Genomic DNA, 21,213 nt, shown 5'->3' with positions numbered 1-21,213 from the left:
TGTCCCTTCTCCTGCCAACCTAGCAGTTCGAAAGCACGCCAGGGCAAGTAGATAAATAGGTACCACTGAGGAGGGAAGGTAAACAGCATTTCTGTGCACTCTGGTTTCCGTCACGGTGTTCCATTGTGCCAGAAGTGGTTTAGTCATGCTGGCCACATGACCCGGAAAGCTGTCTGTGGACCAATGCCAGCTCCCTTGGCCTGAAAGTGAGATTAGCGCCACAACCCCATAGTCGCCTAACTGTCCAGGGGTCCTTTACCCTTTACATTTACAGTATATATTCTCATATATATATATATTTCTCTACACATTCTTTGTGTTTTTTTCTTTGCATTACTTTATTTCTTTATAATTGTAAACTTTTCAATAGACTATTAATATCAAAAGAAGAAAAAAGAAGAAATAATAATAACGATAAATGATAAGAATGGCAGTTGGGCAGCAGATGAAGCAGGCCGACAGGTAACCTGGCTGCCATTCCCCCACCATGGTGGTGAGATGCAGTCTTGCATGTATACTTGTAAATTACCACATGCACCTGTTATGCAAATGTTAACTTTCTTTTGTCCGTGTTTCCGGTAATCCGCTTCCTCTTTCTTTGCCCCCATCCTGCAATTCTGTCCTTGCAGCAATCCTGTGAGTCAGATTAGGCAGAGCAATATCAACCTGGCAGCCCAGGGAGCCTCAGGAACCCAGAACATTCCTTGCCAGCGAACTTTGATGCTGCCTCTAGCACATGTCTTCTGGAGCCAGGAGCCCACAACACAGACATAACACACACCAGGCAGCTTCTAGTGTCGTGTTTGCCATGCTCTGGAGACACACGCCAGGTGCAGAAAACAGAAACCCAGCACACACCCACCCACCCAGAAAAAATCCACAATGTGCAATGTGGGGAAATGAGACTTCTCCTTTTTAACGAGGATAAAAGCTGCAGCCCACAAGCCAGGTCGTTTGACAGCGAGGGGGCACTATCTCAGCCACAGCCAACAAGCATCAGGGCTGCAGGGATTTAGCAGCGACCATGGGAGATACCTATATCCGACATATTGAACTGCTGGGCTACGAGAAGAGGTTTTTCCCAAGCCAGCACTATGTAAGTCTTTTTGTTGCTGTTACCTTATTATCTTACCTTTCCTCCTCAAAGTGGTGCTTACGGTTCTCTTCCTCCTCGTTTTCTCCTCACAACAACCCTGTGAGTAGGTTAGGCTGAGAGTGAGTGGCTGGCCCGTGGCCACACAGGGAGCTTCAGGGCATTGTGTGTGGGGGTGGTGTGGTATTGTTTTGCTTTTTCTGTTTTAACTAATTGTTTAGGGAAGTTTTTAATGACTGGTGTCATTTTAATCTTTTGTTGGAAGCCGCCCAGAGTGGCTGGGGAAACCCAGCCAAATGGGCAGGGTATAAATAAATTATTATTATTATTATTATTATTATTATTATTATTATTATTAGCCTTGGTCTTATATATTTTTTCTTGTTAACTGCCCTGAGATCTTTTGATGAAGGGCAGTACAGTAGTACCTCTGGTTAAGAACTTAATTCGTTCCGGAGGTCCGTTCATAACCTGAAACTGTTCTTAACCTGAGGTACCACTTTAGCTAATGGGGCCTCCCACTGCCGCCGCACGATTTCTGTTCTCATTCTGAAGCAAAGTTCTTAACCTGAGGTACTATTTCTGGGTTAGCGGAGTCTGTAACCTGAAGCGTCTGTAACCTGAAGCGTCTGTAACCCGAGGTACCACTGTATAATAATAATAATAATAATAATAATAATAATAATAATAATAATAATAATAATGGCTGAGTAGGGATTTGAACCCTGGTGTCTCTCAACTCTTCCTAGTCAGGCACACTAACCACTGCACCACACTGCAGATGCGCCACAGATGGATGTACAATTGTTGGGAAGTACTTGTTGCTCCTGAGCAAAGGGGAAGGGAAAATATGCCTGTGAGAGACGTCCTTTCAACTAAAGAGCTTTTCTATTCATCTCATTTTTGCTCCTCGTTATGTGGAAGATGCATCTTTTTAGTTCTGCTTTTGGCCCTTGCAATGTATAGTTTTAGGAACCACCCTATTCTTAGGACGGTAGTTTGTTTTCAATGCTCTGTTTTCAGTTGTTGTGACCCACCCTATGGCCTTAGGCTGAAGTCCAGGTATAATAATAATAATAATAATAATAATAATAATAATAATAATAATAATGAAAAGTTGCAGTGCTGCCCACCCCAAAACCACCCAGGCAAGGCAGAGGCAAGCAAGCATCACTCAGCTGAGATTTGTGTATTTTGATTATTAACTTAAACAATCTATATACTACTTAACTACAGTAGTTCTCTAAGCAGTTTACAAAAAATAAGCATCAGTTAAACTATAAAGTCAGTCCTCGATTCATTGAATGTCCACCAGTTTCCAGTGTTATGAGAGGGGGAGAAAAACATTTTTTTCTGTCCACTTTCTCCATGCTGTTCGTCCTTTTATATCCCTCTCCTGCTGGCCCTTTCTTTAATCTGAAAAGGCAGAGAGTGGAGGAGGGTCATCTGGCTGGAGATCCTGCTTAGATCTAGGGATGGGGGAGACATAGATTCAGCTTTCATTTCATCCTTAGTCTGCCAAACCTGCACTTCAAAGTAGCTGTTTTACTACAAAGGAATTTCAGAAATAGACTGGAAAGAGAAGCTGCTGAATTGCAACTCATTACCAAACTTAAAAGCATGGAGAGACCTGGTCTGAACAAAGACATTGGATTCTTATCTCATTATACATGACTAAGCCATTTTTCACCTTCTCACCCCTTGCCTTTTCCTGTAAGACCTATTGCAGTCGTTAAGAGTCGTCAACAGGCTCATCTCAGCTATCTGCCAATCTCCCATTCCCACCACCCTTCTGAGTAATACCCCTCCCCACCTTCTCACTATATAGAAGGATCTGGCAACTTCTGTTTCAGTGTATCTGAAGAAGTGCGCATGCACACGAAAGCTCATACCAAGAACTAACTTAGTTGGTCTTTAAGGTGCTACTGGAAGGAATTTTTTTATTTTGACTATGGCAGACCAACACGGCTACCTATCTGTAACTGAAACCTGCACTTCGTACACCAGAATCCTTGGAAGTTTGCCCTTCTCTGAGGCTCCTAACACACATCTACCAACGGAAGAACTGGTACAAAAGATGCGTACATTAGTGCAAACTGTGTGCAAAGCCATGTGGAAATTAATGCACCAAAACGCATTCTATTAGGTGTGGTGTTAGCAAACTCCTTGCAAAAAAGTGTAGGCAACAAAAATGAGCATATCATGCTTACATGCATTTTTGTGTAGATTTTGTTTAAAAAAATTGCAATATTATGCAGAAATGGCAGGAACCAGGCTTAAGCTTGGAAGAATGAGAAACCGAGAGGATCTGAAATTGACGGGTGTGTCTATGCCTGGTTAGGACATCACTCCCTGACCTCCCCACTGTTGTTTCAAGATTTTTGGACCCTGCTTTCTTTCGTTCCCCTTTGCCGGTTAACAGCAAACCCTGAGCCACCCACTCAAGCCTTGGCAGGGATTTTCTTGGCCTTCCTTCTTTTTATACCACTATTGCACCATGATGATCTGCAGGAAGAGGATAGTTAAGTCATTCTGGGCCGCCCAGGGAACTTCAGCATTTAAGGGCTTGGTGATCAACACTGCTGCAGATTCATAGGGGTGGGGTTTTCCGCAACCAAGAAGAGAAAGAGAGAGCAAGGTCATCGGCTCTCTTTTCCACTTAGGTTAAACGTGATCAGTCTCTGCTTGGAAGGAAAGGCAGCGGTACCTTGGTTCTCAAACTTAATCCATTCCGGGAGTCCGTTTGACTCCTGAAACCATTCGGAAACTAAAGCTTGGCTTCCGATTGGCTGCAGGAGTTTCCTGCACTCAAGCGGAAGCCGTGTCGGATGTTCAGCTTCCGAAAAAAAGTTCGCAAACCGGAACACTCGCTTCCAGGTTTGCGGCATTTGGGAGCCAATTTGTTTGGTAACTAAGCCGTTCGAGAACCAAGGTACGACTGTGGTTTAATTTGCAATTTCACTGTTCTGAACTCACAAATGCCTGCAAGGAAATCCTCTCTGCTTTTGTCATACAGTGGTGCCCCGCAAGACGAATGCCTCGCAAGATGGAAAACTCGCTAGACGAAAGAGTTTTCCGTTTTGGAGGTGCTTCGCAAAACGAATTTCCTATGGGCTTGCTTCGCAAGACGACAATGTCTTGCGAGTTCCTGCTGTTTTTTTTTCCTCCCCCCCTCTTTCTAAGCTGCTAAACTGCTTATCAGCTGATCTGATCAGCAGATAAGCCGCTAAAAGCCGCTAATAGCACTAATAGCGCTAATCCGCTAATCCGTCAATGGGCTTGCTTCGCAAGACGAAAAAACCGCTAGACGAAGAGAATCACAGAACGGATTCTTTTCGTCTTGCGAGACACCACTGTACTTTCCCCTCTGCTGCCATCCTTGTGAACAACTGAAAAAGAGCTAGGTGAGAGGCACTGGGCCTTGCATAGCTCAGGGTTGGATGAGGAAACCTGTTAGACTACAACTCCCATCATTCCTGGCCATGCTGACTGGGGCTGATGGGAGCCTGGCATCTCAAAAGCCCCAGTTTCTGTGTCCCCAGGGTACGGAAAGGCCACGTTCAATGTGTGAGTGGCAGCAAGTTTTCAGGTGCCCCAGGTGTAAATGCTCATGATTGAAATAAAAAAAATCAAGGTCTTATATATATATAATAAATGTTCATAAATATACCAAGCAAACACGTACATAAATATATAAACCACATGTCTGAAGCAGCACAGGAAAACAGCCATAGAACCATTTTGGCTCCCAGACTGACCAAATCCATTTTCTCTGCAAGGTCAAAGGAAAATGGAAAAGCCTCCTCATTGTCTTTTCACTCACAAAACCTGTCTTAAGGGTATATCTGTGTATGAATAGGGTGAGCCTGTGACCTGGCTCAGGAACTACAGTAAGTATTTATTATTACAAAAGACTGGCCAGGCTCCCCAGGGTATCCAATCAAGTAAGCATTAACAGGTAACTTGCCAGACAGGAGGTAAACAACCCACTCAGATTTCTGCTGTAGCCCGCCCTTTCTGTGATGTAGGTATGATGTTTCTGGGGGTGGTCTTGAACTCCAAGGCAGGCAATTTAAAATGTCTATATAAGGGCAGACACACCTGGGTTCTGGGTCCTCCTCCGTCCTCCTGCGTGTGAAGGGGACACCCTGTTGCAACAGTTCAATAAAGATCAGGCTTACTAGCTGCTTTGCTTCTCAATATTCTCTGGCTAGCCTCTGTTCTTATCTCTGACCAATGGAGAACCTACAAAGGACTCTATAAGGGCTCTTGTGTCCCCCATAAGGGAATAAGGGCAGATTTTCGTTTATTACACAATGCTCATGCCAAATTAGGCCCCTTGGAAAAAGGCAGGGCAGAGCCCAGGTGATCTACAGTGAAAAGATGGCGCTGGTTTTCCCTTGCTGTGTTTTTAAAAAGCTGCATTTTCTTCAGCCTGAAAGGGAAAAAAAGATGGAAGGAGAACGGGGGGGGGGGGCCTTCCCAGATGACTTGTTTACTGAGCACGCACCTGGATTTGTTTGCAGGGAGATTAGATGACGTTGCGCTTTCCCATCACTTTGTTCATTGCAAATGTCATCTTTTGAGGAAGCAGGTTTGTTGCACAACAGCTCAACTTTAATTGTGCAATTGGAAGGCACTTGATTGAAAGTCCCGCAGACCGCAACAGTCTGGAAGTGCCCCAGGGGTGAAGCAACAGCCAGCAGGCTTATGATTCGAGTGCTCTATCATGTGGCTTGCCTGTAGAAAAGGGGGGGGGGACCATGTGTGAACAAAGGCAGGAAATTCCACCCCATGTGCATTGCTTGGGAATACCCTCGCTTAGAGGAGGCTGCGAGGGAACAGCCCCCGTTCTAAAGCACAGCAAATGCTTTGTGCCCCCCAAATCCCAGGTTCATTCCCTGGGATTTCCAGTCCATGGGCCGCATGGCAAGAGGAGATAATGGATAGCTCAGTTGGTAGAGTGTGAGACTCTTAATATCGGGGCCATGAATTCAAGCCCCACATTGGGTAACTGATCTGTTGAAAACGCAACTTGAAAAAAAGACAATACACGTATTTTTGTAAATTAAGAATTCTTTCATGTTGTGGGTTTTTGTTTTTTTTAAGATTCCTGCACTGCAGGGGGTTGGACTAGATGACCCCTGAGGTCCCTTCCAACTCTACAATTTAGTGATTCTATGACTGTTTGATTCTTCTGTGCCTGCTGCCCGCCAACACAAGGCTGTAACACACCCATAAGTCAACCCTGCATTTTACAACATGAAAACAAAACAAAAACACCAGTCGTACAATGAAAAACCACAAGTCCATTTCCAGATTCGGATATGTCTCTATTAGTGAATATTTATGGACAGTTTTCAGGATGCCTACATTAGTTGCTTATTTTAGAACTGGGAAAACTGGCATTGTTTTGTGCTTAATGCTTCAGCTTCTGATGAATGTTTCTGCAGGACCAGAAGCGCTCTAGGATTCCAGCGTCAAAGCAGATAACACCTATTTTTAATGCATTTTATTTTTGAACATAATGTGTGTAACATTCATCATTAACGGAGTCTCCCTGCACATCTAAATTCTCTGAACAGCCAGGGATGAAGAGAAGGGTTGGCTGGGGGAGGCCATTTGAAAGCTTTCGCTGATTCTGAACAACGGTCTGTTCTCCTTGTCAGGTCTACATGTTTCTCGTGAAATGGCAAGATCTCACCGAGAAAGTTGTGTATCGGAAGTTCACCGAGATCTACGACTTCCATGTAAGTAAACTGTTGCGTCTCTGGCGCCTTAAGAGTGTCCGGCTAATCTCAATGTCTTTCTGTGCTAGGATGGTGCATTCATTACATTGCCAAAGAAGACTGAAAGGAGGACTTGCATAAAATGTGCATGGGCTAATCTATATGGACACCTGCAGATTTAGAAATAATTGCTGCTATTTCAGACAGGCCTCCTTCTCACCTTTGAGGAGTTAAATCACAGCAATCATTCCTGACTCTGCATCTATACATATAATATAATGCCATGCAAACCTGTGGCCTCCTTTTTTTTCTTTTTAGGGCAACTTTCTGTGGTTGCTCCTCTTTCTTAGGAAATACAAGTACTGAAGAAATGAACCTATGCTGCCAATTCTCATAGTAAACCAGTATAAATTAAGCAGACATAAGCGGCACACAAAACTCTACCAAAGCATTCTATGTTCTAAATCTTACATTAATAATCCAAAAATTGAGAGAGCTATGCACAAGATCTACTACAGAAGCAACAAACAGAAAACTCATTGAAATTGTGTCCAAAAGGAAGATTCAGTCATTAAAGTTCCTTTAGCCAGGCTTCTGTAGATATCAACAAAGGTAAGTTTGATCAAATGAAGTGTTGGTGATGTTGCGCTCAAGGGTTAGATATCAACGAGGACAAACGCCAGCACCCTGTCTAACTCTGTGTATACCTGCCAACCTAGCAGTTTGAAAGCATGTCAAAGTGCAAGTAGATAAAGAGGTACCGCTCCGGTGGGAAGGTAAACGGCATTTCTGTGTGCTGCTCTAGTTCGCCAGAAGCGGCTTAGTCCTGCTGGCCACATGACCCAGAAGCTGTATGCTGGCTCCCTCGGCCAGTAAAGCGAGATGAGCACTGCAACCCCAGAGTCGTCCACGACTGGACCTAATGTTCAGGGGTCCCTTTACCTTTACTTTATGCTGCCCTAGGGCAACTTTCTGTGGTTGCTCCTCTTTCTTAGGAAGATAGGATGTCATTTTGAGTAGTTCTCTGAGCAGCCCACTGGGACTGTGGGGTGGAAGGTAGTGGGGATCAAGGGTAAGAAGAACCAGAGCCATCAAAAAATACGCACTCGCATTGTGGGCAAACCTTATAAATCTCACTAAAGCTGGAAGGAAGGGCAGCCGAGTAGGTGGTCAACAAAAGAGGGTGATTCCTGCATTGTTCTCTTTTTAATGCAGCTGGTTGGAATTTCTGAGCTGCCTGGTTTAAATATTATTTCATGAGATAGTCATATGATGAGAATTCAACATTTCAAGTCTTTCCCTTTTTTTGCAAGCCGCAAAGGGGAAGTCTGCTGCTGCCTTTGCCGTCAACCTTGTGCCTTGCTCTTTTGTTTTCTTGTTTTGGGAAGGCTGAGGTGGAAACCCAGGGGAGGGGCAGCCGCTGGGTCACTCTGGGGTACTCTGACTTTGTAATTCCAGATATCCCTCCATTCAGCCCCCATGAGACCAGTGGAGGCTGACCCACTGCAACAAATGGGGCACTGCCTCACCAAACTCAGTCTGCTCCTAGCCAGCCTCTTCCTGCCAGACTTCTTACTTACAACCAATCAGGGGGCGGATTTGCCTGTCATCTGCTCTGGCGCCACCTACTGCCAGCCTCCTGCCTTCCACCCTACCAGTTACCACTTCACAGGACAGTCCCTGCTTCTTGTTGCTGGTTCCTGTCATATGGCTGTCCCACTGCCTGGTCATGTCCGGCTCTTTGGCCACAGATTTAAGGCATTGCGACACAATGTAAAACGGTCATGGCTTCTCCCAAATAATTCTGGGAGCTATAGTTTGCTGAGGGTGCTGAGAGTTGTGAGAAGACCCCTGTTCCCCTCAGAGAGCTGCAGAGTGATTTAATAATCAACCTCTCTTCTCAGGGGACTTTGGGAATTGTAGTTCTGTGTGGAGAATTGGGGGGGAAGCCTCCTAACAAATTTCAGCACCCTTAACAAATTTCAGCTCCCCAAATTCTTGGGGGGGGGACTCTTTGAAGTGATATCATCAATGTCAATGCATCCGTTGGTGAATGGGGATTTGCTTTTTTAAAAGTACCGGTAAATTGTGGACACACTCCCCTCCTCACAATCTGTGTCAGGATCCCGTAGAAAAGGATGAAAGATTAAGGGACTCCTCTCTCCCCGCCCTGCATCAGGGTCCCAATCCAGACTTCTGCTCCCCTGTCTGCAATTTACTTTTTAAAAGCAGTGGGAGCAATTGCTAATTGCCAATGTGATGGTAATGGAAGTCCCTTATTAAATTACTGACTGGAAGTGACTAAACTCACCTGATGATTTGTTTTTCGTCCATACTTTCATCTAGAATTCTAAGGCTGCTCTTGCTTTCTCTCCTTTCTCCAGAAAACTTTAAAGGAGATGTTTCCTATTGAATCTGGGGACATTAGTGTGGAGAACAGGATCATTCCTCACTTGCCTGGTAAGTAAGCCAGTACAACTGCCAGTTCTAGGTTCTTGGCATTGCCCTGAGTCTGGAGATATAAAGCCAGCCCTGAATTACAATCAGCGCTGTATTTCAAATTATCATCGTAGCGAACTTGACTGAAATTTCAAACTGCTGGCCTAAATGACATTTTGGATGTACACACACCGTATGTTTAAATCCCATTTCCCACCTCCCAAAGAATCATGGGAACTGTAGTTTGTTTGTCACCGACCTACAATCTCCACTACCTTTAACAAGCTCAGTTTCTTAGGATTCTTTGCAGGTGTGTGTTTATGTAGGATCCTTCTTCCCAGCTATTCAGGGCTTTCCTTTGGTGGAGAGTGAAAGCAGTCTTCACATGCTCAAAAGAACACCTCCCCCCTCATCATATTACCTATTTTTCTGTGTATAACACCCCCCCTTGTATAAGATGACCCCTATTTTTTTGGACCACAACAAAAAATTTTTGGGGGAAATTGCCCAAAGTTGTTGAGCTTCTTTTGAGGGGACAGGGGAGTCACCTCCACCAAGTGCTCTACAGCCTGCCCACCAATGCAAATTGCACGCATTGCCGTGGCCAACAATCGTCTGCATGCTCGCTGCCAAAAGCCCACCTGCACACTCAACGCAACCACAGCTGACTGCACACACACCTTGCCGCTGCCATAAATAGTGCACCCAATTGCCACAGCCAATCATCACCACTCACATGCAAAATCACCTCTGCCAATCTCCTGCTGGCTGCTGCCACCAATCTCCCGTCTGATATCCGTCTATGAAACGACCCGCAATTTTCGCCTATTAATTCTAAGGAAAAATTGTCGTCTATTACACAGAAAAATGCGGTATATTATTTCACAAGATTTAAGGCTGAGCCCCAGTACAGTGGTACCTCTGGTTAAATACTTAATTCGTTCTGGAGGTCCGTTCTTAACCTGAAGCACCACTTTAGCCAATGGGGCCTCCTGCTGCCGCTGTGCCACTGGAGCACAATTTCTGTTCTCATCCTGAAGCAAAGTTCTTAACCTGAAGCACTATTTCTGGGTTAGCAGAGTCTGTAACCTGAAGCGTATGTAACCTGAAGCATATGTAACCCAAGGTACCACTGTACTTTAACATTTCACTGGCAGCACCCAAATGTTCTCTGGTTTCTAGTAAGCTCTGGGAAATGGGCAGACTGAATGTTCCTTTTGGAACATTTTGGAAACGTGGCAATGTAGAGACTGTAGTGTCTTTAGGATACATGGTTTACTGGCACATATATACAACCTGAGCTTATGATGGAGGGGCTCACAGCACCAACACCCAAACAGAAATCAACCACTGTGCTCTGACCTTCTCTCCAGCTTGCTGCTTTTTCCAGCTTGCAACCTTCCCCCCCCTCTAGGTCACATCACAGCCAAGTCTCAGCTCTGCCTTTGTCTTCTAACTAACTCTGAATTGAGGGCATGGTCCCACCCATTTGCTGTCTGACCCAGACTCCACTCTCCTATTTACTTTCTTAATGGCCTATTCCTTTGTTCTCCTAATGGCCCATCTCCCAGGCGATCACCTGAACACAGGAAGCTTGGGTATAGGGATTAGCAGTTTAACCCCCCAAGCCTTGATTATATTCTAACGCCTACTGGACCCAGGAATTTAGTGGTGCCTGGCACTCACAAAGTCATAACAGTGTCATTGCTCAAACGCTCACTTCCTAGGTAGTAACCAGGAACACATTTAGATCTTTGGTTTGTCCAAATCAGTTGTCTTGCAAATGCAGTGGGTTTCGGGCGCTGAAATAACTGTTCCGTTGCAGTTGATTGACCAAGCAGCCACATGTGGTTAAAAAAAAAATTGTTCCTGTTCCCTTTTGGATCCTGTTTACATAATGATGAGAAATGGCCAAGTCTTGAACCAAGTCACAAACTGAGACACAAGCATACGCTGTCTGTTTCAGTTTCTTTCAATTTCTCATTTTCCCAACCACATCTGTGTATGATTTTTTTAATTTTTATTTTGAAGTTGGCATTTGAATGTGAATTTCTCCCAAAATACACATTTTTTCTATGCAAATTTGCCCAGAATATACTTCTTTGTCAAGAATTTATCCCCGAAGTAACACATTTTTGTATGTTATTCTCACCAATCCTATGCATGTTTGTGCGTCTTTACTGGGCTGGAGAACTGCACTGGGAAATTTGGAGAGGTGCAGCTTTAGAAAGGTAGCTTTGCCTGTTAGGTAGTATCACCTGAAATGCAAATGAATTAACTGGAATAGGCATTGACCGGACGGGATGGGGTAGTCCTCTGGCATGATGAAATGCAAACTCCTTTGTTCCTTCCTACCCATCTATCTAGCACCAAGGTGGTTTGACAGCCAGCGAATCACCCAAAATCGGCAAGACACGCTCTCCGAGTACACCATGGCCCTCATCAACCTGCCCCGCAAGATCTCCAGGTGTGGACACGTCTTGACCTTCTTCAAAGTCAGACCAGATGACCTGAACCCACCTATAGCAAGCCAGTGAGTATTATCAGGATGCTGGGAGGCACCTACTGGGCTAAGACTGGCAGGAAGGGTCCATAGGGAGGAAGGGACCCATGTCCATCTTGAACCCAGTGTCAGCACCTGATTCTTTGGGCAGCTGTAAGAAGTCCAGTGTCACCCTCCCCTAGGGCTCATTGCCACTTCCCCTCTCACTTCCGCTCCTGGTAAATGACTCTGAAAAGTGCCATTTACAGTATCTCAGTATAGCCCCTTCCCAGTGGCAGCCGCTCCCCAGTCATGTTTCTCAAACTTGGGTCCCCAGCTGTTGTTGGACTACAACTCCCATCATCCGTAACTAGCAGGAATGGCGATCAGGGATGATGGGGGTTGTAGTCCAATGACACTTATTAGAGAAACACCGCTTGGGCCTGGTAGGGCAGAACACAGGGAGCCGACCAGGAGGGGGCGCCAGAGCTGGTGACAGGCAGAGCCAACTCCTTCTAGCTTCCCCCCCATCCGCCTCCTCTCTGCTGAGTTCTACAAGGGTGACTCTGAGACTAAGAAGGAGGAAGCGGATAGTCAGGGCCACTCCTTGGCCAGCTTGTGAGATATAAGGCAAGCAAGTTGGCTGGAGGCAGGCTGAGGTTGGTGGTCCAGCCTCCATAGACATCTAACCTGTCACTGCATGGCAAGACAAGAGTGCATGGTTGTGGCCCACTCCACAAAAAAAGAGTCAGTGCTGGGCATGTTTATATTCCATGTTTCAAATACTCAAAGTATGTTACCAGGCCAGTGTGATTATCCAACATGCTGTGAGTTCATGACTTGCTTGAGGCCACCAGTTTGAGTCTGTGGCTGGGATGGAAGACTTGACACTTTCAACAGTGTTTGCCTTTGATTCTTTCCCCCTTAGCGTCAAGAAACCAGAAACCTTTTTGATACCAAAAGACTCCAAGAAGATTGCAGCAGGTAATTAAAAAGCAGAAGTGGTGAAATCCTTCCCGCTCGTCTTCAGTGGTTGCATGTTACTGCCAGGATCGCAGTCTGCCTTGCCCTCAGCAGCACTAAGGTCTAAAGAGAGCTGTGGTTGCCCTCATGACCTATGTGCAGCTTCTCCAGAAACATCTGGCTGGGTAGTTGGTTAAGGGCGTTAGGAATCATAGCTCTGTGAAGCATAAACTGCAGTGCTTGGGATTCTCTGGGAGTAGCTATGCGCTTTCATAGGATCCTAGAGTCTGAAGGGGCCCCCAAGGGGTCATCAAGTACAACCCCCTGCAATGCAGGAATCTCAACGAAAGCATCCCAGACAGATGACCACCCAACTTCTGCTTAGAAACCTCCAAGGGAGGAGAGTCCACTACCTTCCAAGGGAGTCCTTTCCACTGTCAAACATCTCTTACCGCCAGAAAGTTCTTCCTGATCTTTAGTTGGAATCTCCTTTCTTGTAACTTGAAGTCATTGGTTCAAGTCCTACCATACTTTAAATTTATAGTGTCCTTCGCTGCCTCCTCTGCTTTCTGGATTCATAAATTGCCACAAGGACTAAAAACACGGTGTTCTCTCCTAACTAAAAGTGGCACTGGGAACTCTCCGAAAGCAGTTCTCAAGTCTATTTTTCAGATTCCACCTTCCACCCCGAACTCTGTGCCCTCTTTATCCCAGAACTATGTGTGTGGGGAGAAATAGCTCACCGTTATTCAGTGTGGAGGGAGATCCTCAGCATGGCACAAAATATACTGTATTCAGTTTGCACGTGGTGCTGGTCCCTCGCACTCCAGCCAGGTCTCAGGGGCTCAGCTCTGGTGAATCCTGGCTCAGACAGGGCCCTTGAGAATTCCCCTAATCACAGCCGCTTCTCCTCCTGAGAGCCAGAGTGCTGTAGTGGTTAAGAGCGGTGGACTTGTAATCTGGTGAACTGGGTTCGCGTCTCCGCTCCTTCACATGCAGCTGCTGGGTGACCTTGGGCTAGTCACACTTCTCTGAAGTCTCTCAGCCCCACTCACCTCACAGAGTGTTTGTTGTGGGGGAGGAAGGGAAAGGAGAATGTTAGCCGCTTTGAGACTCCTTCGGGGAGTGATAAAGTGGGATATCAAATCCAAACTCTTCTTCTTCCTCCTCCAATAGATATCACAGGACCCATCATCCTACAGACGTATCGGGCAATTGGCGACTATGAGAAGAACTCCAGCACTGAGATGGGGGTCAAGATGGGGGACCTGGTGGACGTCGTGGAGAAAAGCGAAAGCGGTAAGGAGAGAGAGATGGTGTTTATCTCTTGAGGGAGGGGCTGGTTTTATAGCGGTGGCAGAGAAAGTAGGGAACATCCTCTTCCATAGTCATAGTTTTTTTAAAAGAGCTTTCCTATACAGAGCTGCCTTCAGATGGCTCGGGAGTCGCATAACTCCAAACCCTGCAACATTTTTGTGATGACAGTGAGGATGTCCTAAGGAAAAGTGAGACATTCCAGGATCCAAACAGAAACTGGGTGACTTCTGTAAATCCAGGAAAATAGGGACACGTGGAGCGTCTGTACTTTGGCCGCAGCAGGAGGTCTGCCCCCTAAGCGGAGGCTACCAATGTTGCATCTCTGGGGCCATGGCGTCCCTGGAGGTCTTCTCCTGGTGCCTTCATGGAGAGCCTCTGATTCCCTCACTGCCTCCTTGGTCATGAGATGAGGGCAGCGGTTTCCCTTTCCTCCCTCAAAACGTGCATAGAATTGAGAGAGGAAGTTCGAAGAGCGGTGCCTTCCCCCACTTCCTCTTCTGGCTCTATGTGCTTTCCAAGGCTCGTATTATTTCTAAGTGTGCCCACTTTCTTTCTCTCCATCTTTGCTGGGGCAGATGAGCAGATGAGAGAAGTGGTCTGTTGGCAGGCCAAGGACAGATAAAACAAAGTCCTTCTTAAAGGTAAAGGGTAAAGGGACCCCTGACCATTAGGTCCAGTTGTGGCCGACTCTGGGGTTTCTCACTTTATTGGCCGAGGGAGCTGGTGTACAGCTTCAGGTATGTGGCCAGCATGACTAAGCCGCTTCTGGCGAACCAGAGCAGCGCACGGAAATGCCGTTTACCTTCCCGCTGGAGCGGTACCTAGTTATCTACTTGCACTTTGACGTGCTTTCCAACTGCTAGGTTGGCAGGAGCAGGGACTGAGCAATGGGCGCTCACCCCATCGCTCTGTGGTTTAACCCACAGCTCCATCTGCGTCCCTTGCCAAAGTCCTTCTTAGCATACAGTTAATCTGTGGAATATTATCAGACAGGAGGCAGCAATGTCCATCAATGGCAATGCTTCTGAATACCAGTTGCTGGAAACTGCAGGAGGGAACAGTGTGCTCTTGTGTTCAGATCCTGCTTCCAGGTTTCCAGAAGTTGCTGGACTAGATGGGTCATTGGTCTGATCCAGCAGGCTCTTTTGAAGACCTGAAGAGGTGGCTCCTACACTGCTTCCTCAAAAAATCAAAATAAGCCCATGGGTCTAAAGAGGTTGATGACTCGTGCAGGCAATAAGCATAACCAGCTGCACTTCTGATGTGTAAACTTTAGAGACAGGTAACTTGGTCCAGGAGGACACCGATTTATTTATCTATTTGTCTCGCTCCAGGTTGGTGGTTCTGTCAGCAGACGAACAAACGGGGTTGGGTCCCTGCTGCCTACCTCGAACCTATGGATGGTCCAGATGAGTCTGAAGAACAAGATCCCAACTATGCAGGTAAAACAAACCCTCTCTGTTGGGTCCATGGATGCCCAGGTCCCGATTAACCCTGAAGTTAAATGGCAGCGTTTGAAAGATAGCTATCTTTCAGCCTCTGTTTTCCTATCTGTAAAATGGGAACAATAGCAATCCGCACCACACATGGCTATCACAAAGAGGATTGCAATTCAGATCGGAAAGCACGTTGTGTTGTGCTTTAACTGTGCAAACTGAAGGATGAATATAAATGAGATGATTATTGGGTCTTTTGTTGCCATGCAAACTCCTGAGTCCTTCTTAATGGCCCTCTGCTCTTTTGTTTTAAGGGGAACTCCATGTTGTCCGGAAAGGCTACACAGCTGCCCAGGAAGATGAGATCACTCTGAAGGAAGGGGAAACCATAGAAGTTATCCATAAACTGCTTGATGGATGGTGGGTTGTCAGGTGAGGAACTAAAGAAGAGCTGGTGGAAATAAGCATCACGTGTTGTTGTTATTTAGTCGTTTCGTTGTGTCCGACTCTTCGTGACCCCCTGGACCAGAGCACGCCAGGCACTCCTGTCTTCCACTGCCTCCTGCAGTTTGGTCAAACTCATGCCGGTAGCTTCGAGAACACTGTCCAACCATCTCGTCCTCTGTCGTCCCCTTCTCCTTGTGCCCTCCATCTTTCCCAACATCAGGGTCTTTTCCAGGGAGTCTTCTCTTCTCATGAGGTGGCCAAAGTATCGGAGCCTCAGCTTCAGGATCTGTCCTTCCAGTGAGCACTCAGGGCTGATTTCCTTCAGAATGGATAGGTTTGATCTTCTTGCAGTCCATGGGACTCTCAAGAGTCTCCTCCAGCACCATAATTCAAAAGCATCCATTCTTCGGCAATTAGCCTTCTTTATGGTCCATCTCTCACTTCCATACATCACTACTGGGAAAACCATAGCTTTAACTATACAGACCTTTGTTGGCAAGGTGATGTCTCTGCTTTTTAAGATGCTGTCTAGGTTTGTCATTGCTTTTCTCCCAAGAAGCAGGCGTCTTTTCCTAGTGTGTGGCAATTGGAGGTATCCTGCCTTTGAATGTGGAGGCTCCATTTCTGTCTACTGTGGCTAATAGACATGGACTGTTCTGCCCTAAGGACTTGTTTGGACCTTTCATAAATCCTTTCCGCTAACCTGAGGCCCTCCAGATGTTTGGGGACTACAGCTCCCATCAGCTGCATGGTGGGGCTGATGGAATCATGGCTGCACTGGTGAGGGTTGATGGGAGTTGTGGTCTAAAGGAACTGGAGGGCATCAGGGTGAAGGAGGAAGGACTCTGTCTGATACAGCTTACTGTGTCCCTTATTGGCCATCATTCAAAGTGTACATTTACTGGGTGGAGGGCGAAACAGGATCACACCTCTTGCTCCCATGTCAGGGTGTCCGGTGTGATATTTGAAAGTGGAGCCTGGGTGTGTGCATACGTGTTTTTGTGTGCTGTTTTACCCACATAGGCTCCAACCAGGAAAACCTCTTTCAAATATTGTACTGAATCTGTGGATGTCAAAAAAGTGTGTTTATTAAAAGTGGGGGCAGCATTGCTCATGGTGTGGGAGATTGGGGTTACGTCCTCCTTCACCCTCCTGGGATTAAGGCTCTCTGTTTGCTTGCCAACCACAGCGCTCCTTCCTCTTTTTTTCTTGTGGCTAAATTGATGTTGTTTCTGAAATCTCAGGAAGGACGAAACTACAGGCTATTACCCGTCGATGTATCTGCAGAAATCTGGGGAGCTGAATAACCCAGAGAACAATCAGCTGAGGAACAAAGGAGCCCCACCTCGAAGGTAGTGTGTGTGTGTGTTGGTGGAAGAAGATGCTTTCAGTAATTTTTGGCATGGGAACAATAATCAAAAGGACTGGTGCAAGACATTTTTCTGCATGAGTCAAATAAAACAATTGCAAACACTTCCCATTCCACATACAGAGGCTGATTGCATCACCATAAGCAACTTTATTACATGATCCACTGGCTTTGACACCTTAAAAATATACTTTGACAATTTCCTATACATGAACCAGTGTTTTTTTTTATTCTGGGGGTACTCAAGGATACGCAATACCGGCTCCTTTTTTTTCTAGAAGAAAAGCACTGATATGAACAGTTAGGTAAAAAAAAAAAAGAAGTTAAAATAATCAGAAAGCTTTTGACACAGTCGAATGAAACCTAATTTAAACTAAAGCAAAACTGAACATACTCTTAAATTTCTCAGATGTGACTGTACTAGTTCATTCTGCCCGGCGTTTCCTTGCCGCTGCAGTGCTGTCCCATATGTTACATGTGGGTAAACATCTTCTTAGAGTGAACAGATTATTTATTGATAAGACCAAACAAATAACTTCTCATAAATCTTCCCCTTGGGGCATCCTATAAAGGATGTTTCACAGCAGATTACATTCTCTAGCCAAACAAACAAACAAACAAACAACAAACAAACAAGCATTTCTGTATCTGACTTCCTACATGTTGGAAAGCATAATTCTTGTATAAGGGAAACACTGTCAGTTCTTCTAGATAGCTAGACCTTTGATGATCCTTTCTGAGAAAGACAATACATTGGGGAAATTTTGTTCGTTGTAGCAAACTTACATCTTCTCTAGCTTGAGCTTCATATAACCTGTCCCTTTGTGTGTGTGTGTGTGTGTGTGTGTGTGTGTGTGTGTAAGGTCTAAATGAGGCCAGTACAATTAATTTGGTAATAGAATTTGCAGTGTCATTGCAATTTCGCATATGACATGAGGGAAGACATGCTCTTTCTCCTTCTGACTTGGCAGATCCACCATCCGAAATGTCAAGAGCATCCACAATCAAGGCCGCAAGCAGATCAGCCAGGAGACGTATCGGCGGAACAGCGTGAAATACTTAGTGAGCCGGAGGAAGATGAAGAACAACCTCATCTACAAAGGCAGCACTATCAGTAAGTATTCGGTGGGGCCTCCCCAACACCTTGTTTGGTTTTGTTTGAAAGCAGCTTTTCCAAAGTCACCCTGTGGCGAGGAGGTAGCGAGTTGCTGTGGCCGCTGTGAGAACAGGTTGCTGAAGCAGATGGGCCTTGGGCTTGATCCGGAAGGTTCTTCTCATGCTCGTATGTTGCAGAGTAGGGACCTTCTCAGCAACCTCTGAGGCAGGAATTTGCAGGTGGATTATTTATTTATTTGTGTGTGTTTTTTAAAAAAACAACAGCACAAGGCCTCTCTCCACAACCTTACAGCCTAATGGGGACAATACGAAAGGAAAAGGGGATGAGGTGGGGAGAGGAAGATGGGCAAATTCGGGTACCGACTCAAAATTATTGCAATGGACCCATATGAGGGAGTAAGTTCTGGGAAGGGCAGACCAGTTTACACTTGATCTTCACAAAGCAAACTAGTTCAGTTCACAGTTCAAGTTTTTATCCAAAGGAGCCTTGGCAAAATAAATAAATAAACAAAAACAAAAACCAAGCCCTTGGAGCACTGCAAACTGCTATGCTGAAGTATAAAATATGTTTAACAAGACCAAGAAAACATTAAAACACACAACAATTATGCTCTTTAAAGCTTAAAGGCCCACAGAGTCTAAGGCAGGTGTGAGGAATTTTGGGCCACGCTTGCTAGGACTTCTGGGAACTGTAGTTCAGAGACATTTGGAGAGCCACAGGTTCCACATCCCTAGTCTAAAGAGTAAAAAAAAAAAAAATTCGTAAGAGAGTTGACTTGAAGATGCACAAGGAGTCGTTCTGAGTTCACCCCAAAACAGACATAATTCACATTCATTTCACCCCGAAATGGTAAGAACTGCTTTCAGTTACAGTTCAGAGATTTTCGAACCAATCCCGTGAGCTTTGTTAAATTGAACCAGTTCATTCCAAGCACCTCTTGAGATGAAAACAAAGGAATTTATTGTGTGCCTCTTTCATTTTATAGCGGAGAAAGACGAGACAGAGAATAACCAGTCCAAGGCTCAACCCGCCATCCCGCCAAGACCCAGTAAAGACTTGATTGTGGCTCGCTGCTCAGAGACCACAAAAAGCAAAATCAAGTGAGGAAGGAGCTTATTTCTGCCCATGGCAACATCTCTGAGGGACTCACGGGCCAGACTGGACTCCTGTGAAGTTCTGCCTTCCAGAACTCTGCGCCTGAATTTTTAGCAATGCATATGCCTGTGTTTGTTGTAAAATTGTCGTCAGTGCAGGGTTTGATGCTGGTGGACTCTGTTCATTCTTCAGGATGTCCTTTTCCTTCTTCCCCCCAACATTAAATCTTATGGACTAGTGATTTGTTTGGCTCCGGCAGGTTTAAATGCCTACACAGAGCAACTGAGGCATGAAGGCCTGTGGATGCCTTGAGTGTTGGCTGGTCAGTGGGGTAACTGATGCTCCTAACAAATAAATAATGCTGGCCGTTAGCTTTTGCTAGCTACTAGACGAGAAGTATTCCATCAGTCGATTTTGTGATAGCAGGAGAAGGAAGGAAAAATGATATTAATGCTTGTCACTCATTATCTGACATACAGCACAGGCTCTTTTGTAAATTGTGTTTTTGGTTAATATGCCCAAGTATATCTATATATGTATATGTTTAAGTACACAAATTTTGATAAATAAACAAATAAGTGCATGTGAAACCTGAGTTTCCCGTCATCTTGCACATCTTGGATAGGAAACTCTTGCAACAGAAAGGAAATCATCAGCATATAACTTTCTGTTTTGAAGTCTCCGTTTTCTGCAAAACCTCTTGCCTAAGCCCGGAGAGAGAGAGGAAGGAAGGAAGGAATTCACAATTCTCTACTGTCAGAGGGAAGATTGCAAATTATTAACAAGAAGTGGGATGTGCAACAAAATGTTGCAGGGGTGTTCTTAGCAGTCCTCCTGCTCAGGAAGTTCTTCAGGACTCAAAACATGGAACTGACTGCCTAGCTTTTCTTTCCAACTGGGGCCAAGTCCACACCATACATTTAAAACATTGTGATACCACTTTAAAAACAGTCATGGCTTATCCCAAAGCATCCTGGGAACTATAGTTTGTTACGGGTGCTGTTAAGAGACACCTCCAATTTCCCCTCACAGAACTACAATTCCCAGAGTTCCCTGGGAAAGAGGGATTGATTGTTAAACCACTCTGGAAACTGTGGCATTGGGAAGGGAATCAGGGTCCTCCTACCCACTCTCAACATCCTTAGCAAACCACAGCTCTGGGATAAACCGTGACAGATTAAAGCAGTAGATGTTGTGGATGTGGCCTGACACCAACCTATGGCTACCCAGAATGCCTGGTTCTCACTGGACTTCCTTATTTGTGCCCCTTTTATTGTACTTTCCCAGTCTTGGGCTTCTCCAAGCAAGTCTGCTGGTATCTGGAGGGAACCAGATTAGGGAAATCTGATTTACATTGCGGCATCCATGTGCGTGGTGCTTTATGAAGTACAAGGGGAAGGGCGAATGCATGCTCTAAATACGACCTTGGTCTATGTCCAAGTATATCTGTGTCCAAAAAGAAAGGAATGGGAGGTCATGGAGCAGGGCAGCCAACTTGAATACAGTGGTACCTCGGGTTACATACGCTTCAGGTTACATACGCTTCAGGTTACAGACTCTGCTAACCCAGAAATAGTACCTTGGGTTAAGAACTTTGCTTCAGGATGAGAACAGAAATCGTGCAGCGGCGGCGCAGCGGCAGCAGGAGGCCCCATTAGCTAAAGTGGTGCTTCAGGTTAAGAACAGTTTCAGGTTAAGAACGGACCCCCGGAACGAATTAAGTACG

General features: G+C 45.5%; 1 protein-coding gene across 1 annotated transcript; it reads left to right on the top strand.

Moving 5' to 3' along the window:
* Positions 1 to 912: 912 nt before the first annotated feature.
* NCF1 (neutrophil cytosolic factor 1) lies at positions 913 to 19,604 on the top strand. The gene is made up of 11 exons (XM_082201297.1): positions 913 to 1,096; positions 6,763 to 6,843; positions 9,207 to 9,282; positions 11,629 to 11,794; positions 12,672 to 12,727; positions 13,883 to 14,005; positions 15,358 to 15,465; positions 15,774 to 15,891; positions 17,151 to 17,258; positions 18,247 to 18,389; positions 19,378 to 19,604. The coding sequence occupies exons 1-11, from the start codon at positions 1,025 to 1,027 to the stop codon at positions 19,494 to 19,496; spliced, it is 1,170 nt and encodes a 389-aa protein (XP_082057423.1). The 5' UTR covers positions 913 to 1,024; the 3' UTR covers positions 19,497 to 19,604.
* The last annotated feature ends 1,609 nt before the right edge of the window (positions 19,605 to 21,213 follow it).

The sequence above is a fragment of the Podarcis vaucheri genome (genome assembly GCF_965113315.1).
Source record: "Podarcis vaucheri genome assembly, chromosome: 15".
In the NCBI taxonomy this organism is placed as follows: Eukaryota; Metazoa; Chordata; class Lepidosauria; order Squamata; family Lacertidae; genus Podarcis; species Podarcis vaucheri.
This window is presented reverse-complemented; position numbering and strand designations above follow the sequence as displayed.

What these genes read in the sequence shown, in the direction of transcription:
- NCF1 (XM_082201297.1), top strand. Translation starts at nt 1,025, where the DNA reads ATGGGAGATACCTATATCCGACATATTGAACTGCTGGGCTACGAGAAG. An exon ending in AACCCACCTATAGCAAGCCA is followed by an intron (nt 11,795 to 12,671) that starts GTGAGTATTATC and finishes TTTCCCCCTTAG; the next exon opens with CGTCAAGAAACCAGAAACCT. An exon ending in AAAGGAGCCCCACCTCGAAG is followed by an intron (nt 17,259 to 18,246) that starts GTAGTGTGTGTG and finishes CTGACTTGGCAG; the next exon opens with ATCCACCATCCGAAATGTCA.